The sequence below is a fragment of the Microcaecilia unicolor genome, chromosome 3, assembly GCF_901765095.1.
Source record: "Microcaecilia unicolor chromosome 3, aMicUni1.1, whole genome shotgun sequence".
Taxonomy (NCBI): domain Eukaryota; kingdom Metazoa; phylum Chordata; class Amphibia; order Gymnophiona; family Siphonopidae; genus Microcaecilia; species Microcaecilia unicolor.
The window spans coordinates 339,384,291-339,402,374 of NC_044033.1; the positions used below are offsets into that span (position 1 = coordinate 339,384,291).

General features: G+C 47.0%; 1 protein-coding gene across 1 annotated transcript in view; it reads left to right on the top strand.

The window, feature by feature from the left end:
- Nucleotides 1-18,084, top strand: part of HBS1L (HBS1 like translational GTPase) — a 328,487-nt gene that overhangs the window by 40,403 nt on the left and 270,000 nt on the right. Inside the window, 1 exon segment of the mRNA XM_030198451.1 lies at nucleotides 11,280-11,459. Within this exon segment, the coding sequence (XP_030054311.1) occupies nucleotides 11,280-11,459 (180 nt within the window).

The window sequence follows — 18,084 nt, forward strand, 5'->3', positions numbered from 1 at the left end:
TGAGCAAAAGTGATGATTGTGAGGTGGATTTGAGATGCCTTGGTATATCTGCTGGTGGGTGGAGCTCCTCTGTTATGCTGCGGGCGCATTCCACCCATGCGCTGGTGACCACCTGGACGGAGGTTCAGGCTTTTTCCCTGGGGGAGATCTGTAAGGTGGCTACTTGGGCATTTCTGCATATCTTCTCCAAGTATTACCATTTGGACGTGACTGTGCAGTCGGATGCCAGTTTGGAGCGGCTGTTCTTTTCGTTGGAGCAGTGGCTTCCCTCCCTACTTAGGAACTGCTTTCTTACATCCTATTGGTTTCATCTGCTGCTATGCTGAGGAAGGTAAAATTATGTCTTCCCTGATGATAATTTTCATTCCTTTACTGCAGTAGATGAATCCAGGATCCCACCCTTGTGCCGCTGTTTAGGTTATTTTTTTTTAGTGGGGTCTTTTCTAGGTAGTGTAAACTTTTTCCTGGACTATCACTTTTGTTCTTCATATATATCTGTGAGGATGGTATACCAATGAATCCATGGCAATCTTATGCTTTGCTACACGACATACTGATTGAGGGAGGAGCTGGCCGTCCTGTAAGACTGAGTTCAGTACAGTGATTGTTATCTCCACCTGCTGGTAGATGGACACAATCCACCAGTTTCTGGATTCATCTTCTGCACTAAAGGAAAGAAAATTATCAGGTAAGATGACATTTTACCATCATACCTTGAATTCCTATACTTATTTCTTTGTCCTATTTTGATTATGGTGCTCCTTTCTGGTTTCCAATTTTAGCATTCTTTTTTTATAGCCCCTGGGCAAAACAGACAGCTTTGAAATTCCCTGTTGCACGCTGAATCAAAGTGATCATTGAAACAGCCTATATTTTACTGGAATAAACAGGTGCCTAGAGGGTTGCTGGCAAACTTGTTATGTACAAGCTACTTCCTGGGCTGAAGTTTAGGCGGTTTTGCCAGAGGACATTCATTGTACCCCACCCTGTGAGGTTCTGCTTGGGTACATTCCACTTGTTCAGAATGGTATAGTTGGACATTAAGGAAGGTGAAATCTAGTCATACCTTTTAATTTCCTTTCCTTTAGTCCTCCTGCATGATTGAGACCCACCCCAGGATACTGAGGTTCAAGGGACTTGATGAGCACTTTTTTCTTACTTACAAGTGCATTCACTCTGCAGCTCCTCAGTACCTCTCACTCTCATCTCTCCCTACATTCCTCCCCGGGAACTCCGTTCACTGGGTAAATCTCTCTTGTCTGCACCCTTCTCCCCCGCCGCAGACTCCAGGCTCCGTTCCTTTTGTCTCACTGCATCATATGCTTGGAGTGGACTTCCTGGGCCGGTGCGTCGGGCTCCATCTCTGACCGTCTTCGGGTCTGGGCTGGAGGCCCACCTTGTTGATGCTGCTTTTAACTCCTAACCCTTATTCACTTGTTCAGAACCCTTATTTTATCATCCTCACTTTAATATTCCCTTATCTCTTGATTGTCCTGTTTGTCCTAATTAGATTGTAAGCTCTGTTGAGCAGGGACTCTCTCTTCATGTTCAAGTGTACAGCGCTGCGTACGTCTAGTAGCGCTATAGAAATAAGTAGTAGTAGTAGTTCTTCAATGTAATGTATTAAATATTGGTGTAGTGGTTGGATGGGGCATGGGTGTGGCATATTGGACCTTCTGCTTTGGCAGGGGCATGCTAGAGAATTCCAGGGGGAACACCAGCTTGTATAGACCAATGACATCGCTGGAATAAGTCGGTTTCTCTACCTACGTCTGCTGGTAGGTAGGGAATACAGCTCTCTTGTTCAGAATGGTGTAGCAGGACTAAAAGAAAGCAAATTAACAGGTATGACTAAATATTACCATTTTGGATGCAGCCTGTAATAATGGAACCTAGCTATATAGATGCCTACCTTCTTAAATTTGCCTCCTTTTTTAAAATAGTTATCCCCAATAAATTACTACTGCTACAATGTAAGGAAGAGAGTGAGGACTTCCAATTAGCAATAGAAAGGAGCAAGTGAAACGGAGCCAAAGATCAGTATTGACAGTATTGGAATAATGGGTGTGTTGAAACATTTGGCAGGTTATGTTACTCACTGTTATCCCATGAGATGTTTGTCTTGTCTTTATTGCTATTTATATGATTCCTGGATGTGTGTTTTTGTTTGAACACCATCAAAAACTTCCAGATGAGGTGTGTGGGGGATGGTGGAAGGGGCCCCTTGCTGCTATTTGATTTGATTTATTGATTTGATATACTGCATTACACAAAAATGCATCAAAGTGGTTCACAGGATTAATAAAATACAAACAATTACATAAAAGCATCAAAGCAATCACAAAATTAAAATAAAAAAAACCAATAAAATAACAAATGAAATAAATCAGTTGGTTATGTTGCTTCCTGCCTTCCATTCTTGTTTTGTATCTTTTCTGCGCATAAGACTGTTGGTTCTAGCCAAATGTATGCATTTCATTTTTCCGAGAAAGGCACCTAGTACCTGAGCCATAAACACAAGAAAGAAGAACCCCTAATTAGGAGGAAAATAGTCACCTACACTTTTAATACATTATAGAAGCCATTTGGAGTAACATCTCAATATGATCATGTTATTGTTTCGTTGAAGACCACTGTGCTCAAAAGGATTCGGTATGATAGATAAAGTTAATCATATAGGATGTCATAATAGGAATTGGAAAGTGTAGGTCGATATGTTAAGTTTGGCAGAACCTTTTGTAAAATACTACGGAAATAGTTTTTTGTAAAATACATAGGAGGACAGGCTGACATATCCAATGGGAGCAGTGAGATTTTTTTTTTTTTTTAACCAAGCTGTATTCGAGAAAAAAATGGCATCACCTGACATTTCCACATGTAGCTGCTGGCAATTATATGTGGAAATTGCCGGTTTGCAATTTCTGTGATTAGTTGCTGGCACTTAATATGTATAGTTGCCTGATCTTAAAAACCTATAAATGGAACTGGTGGCAGTTAACAAGTGAGGCTGTCGTTTTTTATTTTTTTTTATTTTGCATTAGAGACACAAAAGTGAAAAGCTTGATCAAAAGGAGCACATTTCTCAAAGTTGTTCATGCCCTAATCACACCCTTGTGCCCCCTTAATCTGTGCACCTAAGAGCTACATATGTAAATAATGCGTCTGTGAAATCACTTTTTACATATGTGGCCAATCTACATGTGTTAATGCTTCTAAATAACCTAAATAGTTCTGTGGGAGCAGGTTACTACTGTGTCTTGTTGCCATTGAAAAAAAACCAAACAAACCCCCAATCCTCCCCTCCCCCTTTCTTTTCTCGTGAAACCCTGGAAGAATTAATTGTTTTTTCCTCCTTTGGCTTAGCAGACAGAAACAAAAAAAGTCAAAGATCTGCCACAGAAATAGTAAACCAAAAGAAAAAAAGCAGATAAAAAATGGAACAGGAGGGTAACAGAAGAAGTGGTTTATTACAAGTTACCCGACGTGGCCACGTTTCACCCTCAGGCTGCCAGTCAACATAACATTGCTAAGACTGCTGAGTAAGCTTGGGAAGCACTTATGTAAGGTGGTTGTATGACTACTTTTAGGGGTTCACTTTGCTTTTTACCCCTACTAGTTTTTTGTACCCCTGACGCAGCCTGAGGGCGAAACGTGGCCCCGTCGAGTAACTTGTAATAAACCACTTCTTCCGTATCATCAAGCTGATCAATCCATAGACTGGTGGGTTGTGTCCATCTACCAGCAGGTGGAGATAGAGAGCAAACTTTTGCCTCCCTATATGTGGTCATGTGCTGCCGGAAACTCCTCAGTATGTTCTCTATCTCAGCAGGTGGTGGTCACACACAGCAGCAGCTCTGGCTAGGCCTCCAAGCCTAATTTTTAGGTTTTGTTGAGTGCCTGGGGTTGAGGGCTCTTTTGAGCAAGTGCAAACCTGGTGGTGCCAGGTCCCTCCTTTTCTCCCCCCTCCCGCTGGCTCCGTTAAAAAAAAAAAAAAAAAAAAATTTTGAACGTCCTTAAAGGCGTTTATTTCGACGTTTATTTAAGCGTCTATTGCAGCTACTCACTGGGACACCAGGTCGTTACAACTCAGAGCGGACAGCAGGTAATTTTTACCTTTTTATAGCGGGCAGGGGGTTCCCCGATTCTTCTCCTCGTGGCATATGGCGTCGGAGGGCGAGGGCGCAAAGGGTCGCTCCCCGGGTCGCTTGAGCGCTTCTAGAGGGGATGCGGGGGTCTTAAAGCCTGATTCGCCCTTGTTGGGTGACAGTTTCGTGACCGATGAATGTCCCGGTCCTTCCTCCGGCGTGGCGGTTTTTCCCCGCCACAAACGCCCATCCCCCGCTCCTCGCCTCCGCCATCTTGGCCGGCCACGCGGCTCGGACGGCTTCTTCTTGGGCCGCCCTTGAGGTTGGAGACATGCCATGAACGCCCTTAATTTGGGCGACGGCACAGAAGTGGCTAAAGTTAAGAGCCGTTCTTCCCGCGCGGCTCCTTCGCGGAGTTTCGCGCCGGACGCCATTTTGGATGCGCAGCATGTCTCTCCCCCGCTATTGCGAGCGCCGGTTGAGGGTGCGTCTAGGGCTGTTGCCCAGGCTGCGGAAGTGCACAGTCTGGGGGGTTTCTTCCCCGAGTTTGTTTTGCTGCTGCATCAGGCCTTCCTCATGCACAACGCTGCCCCTGCTCCCTCGTCTGGTAAAGAGGTTGAGGTTCCCAGAGGTAAACGCCCTCGGGTTGATTCCCAGGCCTTGGAGGAATTTGTCTCCTCCGATGTAGATGAGGGCAGCGTGTCTGAGGTCTCCCAACGGTCCTTTGCGGATTCCTTGGAGGAGACGGATCCCCGCTCGGATGGAGCGGATGACCCCTCTGCAGCGCGGCTTTTTAGCCCAGAGGATTTGCCCAACCTGTTGTTACAGGCCATGGACACTTTGAAGATTTCCTCTCCGGAGGACGTCTCTCTCTCAGCCCCTGTTGGCTCTGCCATTATGCTGGGGACGAAGCGCCCGCCTAGAACCTTCCACGTGCATGATGCCATGCACACCTTAATTTCGGCTCAATGGGATGTCCCAGAAGCGAGCCTTAAAGTGGCTAGGGCTATGTCCCGCCTCTATCCTTTGGCTGTGAGTGAACGTGAGGCCTATCTGTGGCCTACCGTGGATTCTTTAATCACTGCGGTGACTAAGAAAACGGCGTTGCCGGTGGAAGGTGGCACGGCCCTAAAGGACGCCCAAGACAGAAGATTGGAGGCGGCCTTAAGGTCGTCCTTTGAGGCGGCTGCTTTAAGTTTGCAGACCTCAGTTTGCGGCTCCTATGTGGCCAGGGCGTGCCTGACTATGGTGCAGCGGGCTTCCCCCTCGGATCATTCCTTGAGGGCTGATTGGCCGGCCCTGGAATCGGGCTTAGCCTATTTGGCAGACTTGCTGTATGATGTCTTGAGGGCCTCAGCGAAAGGCATGGCTCAGACAATCTCTGCGCGGCGGTGGCTTTGGCTGAAACATTGGTCTGCTGACCACGCCTCTAAATCCCGCCTGGCTAGGTTGCCTTTTAAAGGCAAGCTGCTCTTTGGGGTCGAGCTGGACAAAATCGTGACCGATCTCGGCACGTCTAAGGGCAAGAAATTACCAGAGGTCAGGGCTCGGGCTAGTACTCGTCCCGGTACCTCCAGAGGACGGTTGCAGGAAGCCCGTCGGTACCGCCCGGGCAAGTCGGGTTCCTCTGCCCCCTCTTCCTTCAAGAGGAATTTCTCCCCCAAGCAGCATTCCTTTCGCAGAGACCGCCGTCCCGGAGGTGCTCCCTCCGGTCCTCCCCCAGGGTCTCGTACCCAATGACGGGGTCTTGGTCCACGCCCCAGTGCAGATTGGAGGACGGCTGTCCTCGTTTCTGGGCGAGTGGACCACAATAACTTCAGACGCGTGGGTGCTGGAAGTCATCAGAGACGGCTACAAACTAGAGTTCTGCCGACCCTTAAAAGACGGGTTTGTACTCTCTCCCTGCAAGTCTCCGGTCAAAGCTGTGGCAGTGCAGCAGACCTTGGACAATCTGATCCGCCTGGGCGCGGTCGTTCCGGTGCCAGAAAGTCAGCTTGGCAAGGGACGTTACTCCATTTACTTTGTGGTACCAAAGAAAGGAGGTTCTGTCCGGCCTATCCTCGACCTCAAAGGGGTCAATCGGGCTTTGAAAGTGCGGCACTTTCGCATGGAGACTCTCCGCTCTGTTATAGCGGCAGTGAAGGCAGGAGAGTTCCTGGCATCCTTGGACATCAAGGAAGCGTACCTGCATATTCCCATCTGGCCTCCTCATCAACGCTTTCTGCGTTTTGCAGTCCTGGGACGACACTTCCAGTTCAGAGCCCTCCCTTTCGGGTTGGCTACTGCTCCGCGGACCTTTTCCAAAGTAATGGTGGTCATCGCGGCCTTCCTACGAAAGGAAGGGGTACAAGTCCATCCTTATCTGGACGACTGGTTGATCCGAGCCCCCTCTTATGCAGAGTGCGACAAAGCTGTGGACCGGGTAGTTGCTCTTTTGAGCTCCCTGGGATGGATCATCAACTGGGAGAAGAGCCAGCTGCGCCCGACTCAGTCCCTGGAGTACCTGGGAGTTCGATTCGACACCCAAGTGGGCAGAGTGTTCCTGCCAGACAATCGGATTGTCAAACTTCAGGCTCAGGTGGACCAGTTCCTAGTAGCCTCTCCCCTTCGGGCTTGGGACTACAGTGGGGGAAATAAGTATTTGATCCCTTGCTGATTTTGTAAGTTTGCCCACTGACAAAGACATGAGCAGCCCATAATTGAAGGGTAGGTTATTGGTAACAGTGAGAGATAGCACATCACAAATTAAATCCGGAAAATCACATTGTGGAAAGTATATGAATTTATTTGCATTCTGCAGAGGGAAATAAGTATTTGATCCCTCTGGCAAACAAGACCTAATACTTGGTGGCAAAACCCTTGTTGGCAAGCACAGCGGTCAGACGTCTTCTGTAGTTGATGATGAGGTTTGCACACATGTCAGGAGGAATTTTGGTCCACTCCTCTTTGCAGATCATCTCTAAATCATTAAGAGTTCTGGGCTGTCGCTTGGCAACTCGCAGCTTCAGCTCCCTCCATAAGTTTTCAATGGGATTAAGGTCTGCTGACTGGCTAGGCCACTCCATGACCCTAATGTGCTTCTTCCTGAGCCACTCCTTTGTTGCCTTGGCTGTATGTTTTGGGTCATTGTCGTGCTGGAAGACCCAGCCACGACCCATTTTTAAGGCCCTGGCGGAGGGAAGGAGGTTGTCACTCAGAATTGTACGGTACATGGCCCCATCCATTCTCCCATTGATGCGGTGAAGTAGTCCTGTGCCCTTAGCAGAGAAACACCCCCAAAACATAACATTTCCACCTCCATGCTTGACAGTGGGGACGGTGTTCTTTGGGTCATAGGCAGCATTTCTCTTCCTCCAAACACGGCGAGTTGAGTTCATGCCAAAGAGCTCAATTTTTGTCTCATCTGACCACAGCACCTTCTCCCAATCACTCTCGGCATCATCCAGGTGTTCACTGGCAAACTTCAGACGGGCCGTCACATGTGCCTTCCGGAGCAGGGGGACCTTGCGGGCACTGCAGGATTGCAATCCGTTATGTCGTAATGTGTTACCAATGGTTTTCGTGGTGACAGTGGTCCCAGCTGCCTTGAGATCATTGACAAGTTCCCCCCTTGTAGTTGTAGGCTGATTTCTAACCTTCCTCATGATCAAGGATACCCCACGAGGTGAGATTTTGCGTGGAGCCCCAGATCTTTGTCGATTGACAGTCATTTTGTACTTCTTCCATTTTCTTACTATGGCACCAACAGTTGTCTCCTTCTCGCCCAGCGTCTTACTGATGGTTTTGTAGCCCATTCCAGCCTTGTGCAGGTGTATGATCTTGTCCCTGACATCCTTAGACAGCTCCTTGCTCTTGGCCATTTTGTAGAGGTTAGAGTCTGACTGATTCACTGAGTCTGTGGACAGGTGTCTTTCATACAGGTGACCATTGCCGACAGCTGTCTGTCATGCAGGTAACGAGTTGATTTGGAGCATCTACCTGGTCTGTAGGGGCCAGATCTCTTACTGGTTGGTGGGGGATCAAATACTTATTTCCCTCTGCAGAATGCAAATAAATTCATATACTTTCCACAATGTGATTTTCTGGATTTAATTTGTGATGTGCTATCTCTCACTGTTACCAATAACCTACCCTTCAATTATGGGCTGCTCATGTCTTTGTCAGTGGGCAAACTTACAAAATCAGCAAGGGATCAAATACTTATTTCCCCCACTGTATGTGCAGCTGTTGGGCTCTATGACGGCCACGATGGAAGTTGTGCCCTGGGCCAGGGCTCATATGAGACCACTTCAACACTCTTTGCTGCAGCGCTGGACTCCGATGTCGGAGGATTATGCTGTGCGCCTTCCCTTGGACCCAGCAGTGCGCAAGGCGCTGAGCTGGTGGATGCAGACAGACAAGTGTCTGCGGGAATGCCTCTGGTGACCCCAGAGTGGATTGTCGTCACGACGGACGCCTCGTTGTCGGGCTGGGGAGCCCACTGCTTGGGAAGGACAGCGCAGGGGCTCTGGTCTCCTGCAGAGGCAAAGTGGTCTATCAACCTCCTGGAACTCAGAGCCATTCGGTTGGCGCTTTTGGAGTTCATCCCGGTACTGGTGTTGAAGCCTGTACGGGTCCTGTTGGACAATGCCACGGCTGTGGCCTATGTCAACCGCCAGGGAGGTACCAAGAGCGCCCCTCTAGCCAAGGAGGCTATGAATCTTTGCCAGTGGGCGGAAGCGAACCTGGAGCAGCTTTCAGCGGCCCACATTGCCGGAGTCATGAATGTCAAGGCGGACTTTCTCAGTCGCCATACCTTGGAGCCCGGAGAGTGGCAGCTATCTGCTCAGGCGTTCTTGGGCATCACGAAGCGCTGGGGCCAGCCGAGCCTAGATCTGATGGCGTCATCGGCCAATTGCCAAGTGCCGCGCTTTTTCAGCAGAGGACGGGACCCTCGATCCCTGGGAGTAGATGCTCTTCTCCAACAGTGGCCGACACAAGAGCTTCTCTATGTGTTCCCGCCCTGGCCCATGTTGGGCAGGGTGCTAGACCGGGTGGCAAAGCATCCCGGCAGGGTAATCCTGGTGGGTCCGGATTGGCCCAGGCGTCCCTGGTATGCGGACTTGATCAGGCTCTCAGTCGACGATCCTCTGCGGCTGCCAGTGGAGCAGGGCCTGTTACATCAGGGTCCCGTGGTGATGGAGGATCCCTCCCCCTTTGGTCTTACGGCCTGGCTATTGAGCGGCAGCGTCTGAGGAAGAAGGGCTTCTCAGACAAGGTCATCGCCACTATGCTGAGAGCGAGGAAGCGCTCTACTTCTACTGCTTACGCCAGGGTTTGGCGTATCTTTGCAGCGTGGTGTGAAGCAGGCTCACTTTCTCCCTTCACTGCTCCAATTGCTTCAGTGTTGGCGTTCCTGCAAGAAGGTCTGGAGAAAGGCCTGTCGCTCAGTTCCCTTAAAGTCCAGGTAGCGGCTCTGGCTTGCTTCAGGGGCCGCCTGAAGGGTGCTTCCCTGGCTTCGCAGCCAGATGTGGTGCGCTTTCTCAAGGGAGTTAATCACCTGCGCCCTCCTCTGCACTCAGTGGTGCCTGCGTGGAATCTCAACCTGGTACTAAGAGCATTGCAGAAGCCGCCTTTTGAACCCTTGTCGAGGGCATCTCTGAAAGACCTGACGTTGAAAGCAGTCTTTTTGGTGGCTATCACTTCAGCCAGAAGAGTTTCCGAGCTCCAGGCGCTCTCATGTCGAGAGCCTTTTCTGCAGTTCACTGAGGCAGGAGTGACTATTCGCACAGTGCCTTCCTTCCTGCCCAAGATTGTTTCTCGCTTCCATGTGAATCAGCAGCTCTGTCTCCCTTCCTTTCGTAGGGAGGACTACCCAGAGGAGTACTCTGCTCTTAAATATCTGGATGTGAGACGAGTCATCATCAGATACTTGGAAGTGACCAATGATTTCCGGAAATCGGATCATCTGTTTGTCCTGTTTGCAGGTCCTCGTAAGGGTCTGCAGGCTGCTAAGCCTACAGTGGCAAGATGGGTCAAGGAAGCCATTGCAGCGGCTTATGTGGCTGCGGGGAAGGTGCCGCCTATCCAGCTGAAGGCTCACTCCACGAGAGCTCAGGCGGCCTCGATGGCAGAGGCCGGATCCGTCTCCTTGGAAGAGATATGCAAGGCGGCAACTTGGGCTTCGGCTCATACATTCTCCAAGCATTACCGTTTGACTGTGGCTGCACGGGCGGAGGCCCGGTTTGGAGCTTCAGTGTTGAGGTCAGGGATTTCAATGTCCCGCCCTGGGTGAGTACTGCTTCGGTACATCCCACCAGTCTATGGATTGATCAGCTTGATGATATGGAAGGTAAAATTATGTATAATCATACCTGATAATTTTCTTTCCATTAATCATAGCTGATCAATCCATAGCCCCTCCCAGATATCTGTACTGTTTTTATTCTGGTTGCATTTCAGCTTCAAGTTTAGTCTTCAGTTACTTCAGAAAGACTTCGTGTTCAAGTTTTTTCACTTGGATTCTTCAAGAGTTGAGACGAGTTTGTGTTACAGTGAGCTGCTGCATTTCTCTCCCCTCCGTTTTACGGGGCTGGATTGAGACTTAAAATTCTGCCGGCACTCCCTCCCGCTTCGTGCGGCTGTAGGGCAGCTTTGTACCCCTCCCGCTTCGGCGGTGTTAGGGTCAGTCAGCTCCTCCCGCGGTTGCGGTTGCAGGATAAGCCAGATCCCCCCGCATCGGCGGGTGTGGTGTCCCTCCCCCGCTCCGCGGGGATGAGCTGGACGGATTCCCCTCCCCCACTTGTGTGGGGATGAGCTGGGTTAATTCCCCTCCCCCGTTTCGGCGGTGGTGAGCTGGGCAGAGTGTCCCTTTGTGGGTGTAATTCTCTAAGTGCTGAGTCCTGCGGATGGAGCTTTGATATCGACATACTGAGGAGTTTCCGGCAGCACATGACCACATATAGGGAGGCAAAAGTTTGCTCTCTATCTCCACCTGCTGGTAGATGGACACAACCCACCAGTCTATGGATTGATCAGCTATGATTAATGGAAAGAAAATTATCAGGTATGATTATACATAATTTTACCTTCTGTTACCCACCTGTTCCATTTTTTTGTATTTTTTGATCTGCTGTTTTTCTCCTTTGGCTTAGTACAGCTTTTTGCACAGTTTGGTTGTTTCATTGACGATCGTTTTGCTCTCTCTTGCCACAGCTCGCCTCTATTCCTGCCTTGATCATATGAGGGAAGTGCTTGGGGACTCTGTGGCTGAGCAGGAGATGATTCGAGCAGTGCTCAGCAGTAAATTTGATGTGTCGCAGGCCTTGGACCTTGTTCTCACACGAAATGACAAACAGAACATGAAGACTATCTCTTCTGGGAAAACAGCAAAAGGTATTTATGATTTTTATAGAATGATTTGTTTGGGATGGCATATTAGTTTGATTTCCTCTTGGAGAAATTAATTTATATTCAACATGTGGGTTTATAATGCTGCAGATAGCAAATAGGAGAACTCTCCTGTGCTTTAGCATCCATCCAAGATAGTGTAAGGATACCACTGGGGTGTGACATTCTTCATTTGCCAATCTTACAAGCACATAGTGAGCAGCCATTGCAGTTTTCTCACCACTTCTCCAGGGACTGTTTGAATGTTAGAGAAGTTCAGATTCTTTATCCCCTTTGTCCTAGCTGCCTTTGCTGGTGCCAGTCATGATGATGACTTAAAGTATATCCTGGATAGATCATTCAGAATAGAGGAATCTTTCTTGAGTGTTGAAATATGGTGCTTCCCCCCCTCCCCCCTATTAAGTTTGAAAACTGCAGTACAAGGTATGGTCATTATTTTTTGACTGTGTTTAGTGTGAATGGTTTGAAAATGACAGTATTGACACATCCTGAATGCTGTTTGTAAATTTTCTGTATGTTGAGTGATTATATTATACAGCAGCAGAAGAGAGGAGGGTAAAAGTACACACAACAATACAAATGCAAAAAAAGCACCAAGGGCTGTTGAATGGGAAATTCAGAGTCCTTTATTGCTAGACCCGACACAGACTGTGTTTCAGCATTAAATGCCTCTGTCAGGGGTCAGTATGAATCAGTCTATCTAAAATATTGAGCTGAAAGCTCATATAATCAGCAAACCTCTTGTCCTGAGCTTGACAGGCTGGGAAGTCAGGAATCAACTTCTTTGGAAGAGAGAGAACGGGTCAGCACACTCTTTCCTCTGTGAGAGGAGGGCCAGCTCTGAAATGAAGGCGTGGGCACACTCTTCTCTCTCTCAGAGGGAAGAGTGTCCTTACCCCTCTCCTCTCTCTTCCAAGGAAGATAATCCTTGACTTCCAAGCCTATCACTCAGGGCAAGAGGTTTGCTGATTATTTTAGATAGACTGACTCCTATTGACCCCAGACACAGGCATTTAACCCTGAAACACTGCCTGTTTCAGGTCTAGCAATAAAGGACTCTTGATTTTCCCATTCTTAAATGGCTCATGATGCTTTGAGTGATTATATATATATATATATATATGTTTTTTTTTTTGTTACATTTGTACCCCGCGCTTTCCCACTCATGGCAGGCTCAATGCGGCTTACATGGGGCAATGGAGGGTTAAGTGACTTGATCAAGGAGCTGCCTGTGCCTGAAGTGGGAATCGAACTCAGTTCCTCAGTTCCCCAGGACCAAAGTCTACCACCCTAACCACTAGGCCACTCCTCCACTCCATATTATGCATATAGCGCATATTTGGTACCTATCGGTGCAGAAATTTCCCAGCAAATGCACGTAGGGGCCCTTTTACTAAGGTGCGCTAATAATTAGGTTGTGCTGAATGATAAGCCCATTATATTCCTGTGGGCATCTTATCATTTAGAGCATGCTAAATCTGTTGGTGCACCTTAGTAAAAGGACTCCTTTAATCTTTTTTTTTTTTTTTTTTTGCCCCTGACAATGTTTTTATGCATTTCTCTGGCTTTTATTTTGCTTTTGCTTTCAGTATAGTATTCTAAATGCTGGTATTTGAAGCGCTTTACACAACATGAATATTGTAGCTACCAAGTGTTTTGATAAAGCACTAGTGCAGTGATGGCGAACCTTTCAGAGACCGAGTGCCCAAACAGCAACCCAAAAACTAATTATTTATCGCAAAGTGCCAGCAGGGCAATTTAACTCATTATGGGTGGGGTCACTACATGACTCCACCCCTATGATGGCCACACCCCTTACACCAGCCATGGCGCATATAAACAGACATCATTGAAAATATTATATTATACTAGTATAGGAGAAAAAAAATAACATGATTTTTTTTCATTATAAATCATTTCTGTAAGCTGTTACAGCTCCAGTTTTCTCAGTGCAAAATAAGACAGCAGATGTAAATTGGACATATTCCAAACACTAAAATAAAATGATTTTTTCTACCTTTGTTGTCTGGTGATTTTGTTTTTCTATTCATATTGGTCCTGTTCTCTTAACTCCGTTTCCAGGCTTTCTTTCCATTTCTTTCTTTACTTTCCTCCTTTCTTCTTCATTTCTTGCCCTCCATCCATGTGCAGTTTTTCTCCTCCCTGCCCTCCCCTCCATCCACCCATGTCCAGCCACCCTCCTCTCCCCCCTGCCCACCCTCCCTCCCAGCGGCAGGCCTCCCACCCAGCAGCAGGCCGGCCTCCCTCCCTCCCACCCAGCCGCAGGCAGGCCACCCACCCACCCACCCAGCACCAGGCACCCACCAGGCACCAGGCCTCCCACCCAGCACCAGGCCGGCCGGCCTGCCTCCCTCCCACCCAGCAGCAGGCACCAGGCATTCCTCCCTCCCTCCCTCCCACCCGGCACCAGCCCGCCTGGCCTCCATCCCTCCCTCCGAGCACGAAATTTAAAAGTCTTCCCTTGCCGGAGTTAAGGCGGCGTTAGCAGTAGCAGCGAAAAGCGGGCTGCTGGCTCGGCGCGCCTCCTTCAGCCTTCCGTCTCTCAAGCTGTGGTCCCGCCCTCATTTCCTGTTAGGGCGGGACCAGAGCTTGAGAGATGGAAGGCTGAAGGAGGCGCGCCGAGCCAGCAGCACTCTTTTCGCTGCTACTGCTGATGCCGCCTTAACTCGGACAAGGGAAGACTTTTAAATTTCGTGCTCGGAGGGGGGGATGGAGGCCGGGCGGGCTGGTGCCGGGTGGGAGGGATGAAGGCCTGGTGCCGGGTGGGTGGGAGGGACGACGGAGGGCTGGAACTAGCTGAGGCGACGGCCGGCGCGCGTGCCAACAGAGAGGGCTCTGCGTGCCCTCTCTGGCACGCGTGCCATAGGTTCACCATCACTGCACTAGTGGCTGAAATCTTAATGTATCTGCAATAAATGTAAAGTCATCACTGCATTAAAAATAAAGAAAAAAATTGCAAGTATGTTGCATACATTTTCGCATTTTGTTTCTGGAATTCTTGTATCTATCTAGCATCTAACCTCTATGCGACACAATATTCTTATAAAATGTGTTTGGTTTGATTCAGGGCTGAGCATGTCATCTGTTTTATATATATATATGTATCTATGTTTATGTTTCTGAGAGGATAATGTTATAAGAGGATGCCTGTTTATAAAATAGACTCCCAAAACAATTAGCACACAAATGCAGACACATTTACATCAGTTCTGAAAGTTGGTGTAAATGTGTATTTATGTATTTTATAAAATATGTGCATACATAGCAAAATGTTTATAAAAGGTCTTTTCTACTCATAAATAAGCTTTAAGCACTGAAATACTATAAAAATACCCCTTGAAAGTGTCCGTCAAGAATCTTGCCGTAGTGGTTCTGGCCCTGAGGGGCACTGCATACTGTCACACATGCACCTTGCAGAAAGCTTGTGCAGGCATTCTTTTGGGTCACACAGCACCGTGGTTTTGCAGACAGACACTATGCCTATGGGGCTGGAACCAAACCCAGTAGCACCCAGAACTGGAAAGAGGCTGAAGCTTGCCCAGACACAAAGGAATAGGATGCATAGAAGCACATTTGAGCAAGGGAGCAAGGGAGCAAGGGATGTGATCCCATGGGTTGGGGGTGATGAGATGATGAAAATGCCGGAATTGAGCAGGAGTGTCAATATCATAGCCATGTAGACATTTTGCAAATATCATTTTTTTAAAGTCAGTTATATGCATGCAGAACTGGTACATCTATTTTTGCAGAGAACCTCTGACACAGTTGAGTGGTGGCAGCAAGTGGACGGTGAAAAGCTGCTTTGAAAATTTCAGAAAAGGTGGCATATGAACTTGATGATCTCCTGAGCACAGGAGAGCTATGCGGTTTTTTTAAAATTTTTAATGATGCTGGCTGATATTTCTTTTTAAGTTGATACTGGGTTTTCTGGTGCTTCTAGCAGGCCACATCATATTTTATCCTCTCTTTCAGCAGCCCTTGAGAAAAGTGGCGGCCAAGAAGCCGTGCCAAAGGGACATTTGCTACATTTTGACTGTCTAATATGCAGCCATCATAGATTACATTTTTGGTGTTGTTTTGCCTGTTTTGTTAAATAATTTGAGTAACATCTAGTGATTAAATGCCTTTTTTTTCCCTCTTCTCTTCTTGACCCATGGTTGCTGACCTTATCTTCTACCCATGTTGGACTTTTTTTTCCTCATGGCTGCTTATCCATTTGAAACTTGCTGGTTATCGTAAGGTAAGGAGCCTTATCTTGTTCTGTGGAAGGGCTATCTATTGTATGCAATTGGTCTAATCTGTCTAAAAACATTTCACATGACACTGATACATTCCTTGGTCTCGGTGACCTGATAGCCAAAGCGGAAACTACGTCCACTGTCTCTGCTGAATCAAGAAATAAAATACATTTTGGGACTACAAAAATTAAGATTCCTCCGGAAACCCAATCAAGCATAGACTTTTGTCTGACAGGGCCAGAAGTGTTACCATTATCTGCCTTTATGAATAACATACCAAAACAATCATTTTATGATCCTAGCAACAAGCAGGAAAAGAGTGGATCTCCTCTAAGCACCACCAGCCAATTAGATTTGTTTCTGAACCCTGATAGTGATATTGATATGGTTCCTGCATTAATAGAGGCAGAGGTGCCTGAAAATTTGCCCCATCGACTGCATGCTTGTGAGTCACTTTGTGCACAAAATGCTGCTGGTCAGAATAGTTCTATGAGTACCAAAAATGCTTGCTTAACAAGTTGCTTAGAAAATATGACACTTGATAACCAAGCAAGCCACAGTCCATGTGGAGACACTAAACTCTTTGGAAGCCTCCACTCAGTTCTTCAAAGTTCCCAGGGTGATGTGCCTTCAGAAAAGGAGAGCTTTCAGGTTTCAAAATATGGAAGCCCCTCACTGGCTGACCTAATTCAGGAGCACAAAGGGATTAATCCAAAAGCCTGCTCATCAGAAGAGGGGCTAGAATCTGTAGTACCACTGTCGCCCCAGACTTCATGTGAGATGCCGGAGTTAACTGATTCTCTGTCATCTGTGGTATTCTCTTGCTCTCCAGCAGACCAGCAAACTAGATGTTTTTTGCTTTCTGATTTAATTGCCAAAGACAGTGATAAAGTGGGAGCTTCTTGTGTTTCCAGTACAGTGGAATTTCAGCCTACTGTGGAGGTTGATTCCAATATTGACCTGAGTGTCCTTATCAGAAACCCAGAGCCTTTGTTGGACCTGTCAAGCATGCTCAATCCCCCGTCTAAGGGTTTAAATTCAAAGCAAAAAAGGCATAGCAGATCCTCTAAAGAGAGCAAGTTGTGTAATAGAAGGCATATTTTGAGAAAGCAAACTCCATGTTATCCGTGGACGAGGACTCCTCTCACTGCCAAGCCATCAGCTTTTGCTTTAACCCTCTGCTTCTGTTACACCCCGGGATACTGCAATAGGAACCTTTTTGATTTTCCTGAGACCCTTCTATACAGTAGACAAGTGCAGGGAGCAGAAACCACGGACAAGAGTTCTCTGATAGCCCTAATACCATTTGATTTTAAAACACCTTCGCCTGATGATATTGTAAAAGCCAACCAAAAAAAAGCTTTTACAAGGGACTAATGTGGAAGAGAAAAAAATACAGAGACTAGTGTATAGACTGTTTGTTGATTCTTTGCTGAGCCATTTTTAAAATCTGAATTTATAAATGTTTTAATTTAGCATAAGCTATGGGGCCATTTATAAATTGGGATTTCAGATCCCATTCTAGTTGTAAGATATTTTAATTTTTCTAATTCTGTTTAATTAGGTTTGTAAGAGATTTTTAGCCTACTGTCTAGATGTTTGCACTGGCCATACAAACCACAGGGGGTGGTAAATTTTAACTGTCATCCATCATTCATTGTTATTGCTCTTTATCAAGATATATAAATAAGTGACTTTTATATTGGGGTTGGAGGAGGGAGAGGAATAGAGGTCCTCAGGCACAGTGTAGAAAGTAACAACTATTTTCAGCCATTGATTACTGGTGGCTGGATCTGCTAATATTTTACCTGAAATTATGGGTAAACTATCTTAACTGTATGGGGTATTTTCTTTTGTAGTTTTAAAACAAACCCTGAAATGGAAAACAGACCCTACTCTACAGATGTGTATAATTTGTGAGCCAGTATTGGTGAGCATTGCATCTGTTTTTTACTTGGCAATAATTAAACAAATTAATGGTGCTGTAGGTTTTTACCTGTATTTGACACATTTTTTTCTGCGCTGTGAGTAGGATTCCAGCCTCCATGGCTAATGTGTGCCATCTTTATCATGAGGCCATATGTGGTTACATTAGGAAATGGTGGCTTCTGTTTTACCCTGGTGCCTGAGACCTCTCCTCCATTACAAATGATGTCGGTCTCATCTTCAGCCTTATTTTAACCTACCATGTCATCAAAGTGGGGGCGGGACAACTTAGTGACCTGGACCTGTGTTCTCTCTCTAATTTTTACTGGCCCATATGTGCAAGAAAAAGGAATAGCATATTATTCGGCCGAGTACGAATAATAGGCATTGAGCTTTAACATAATAATAAAAGAAGCAACGTGAAA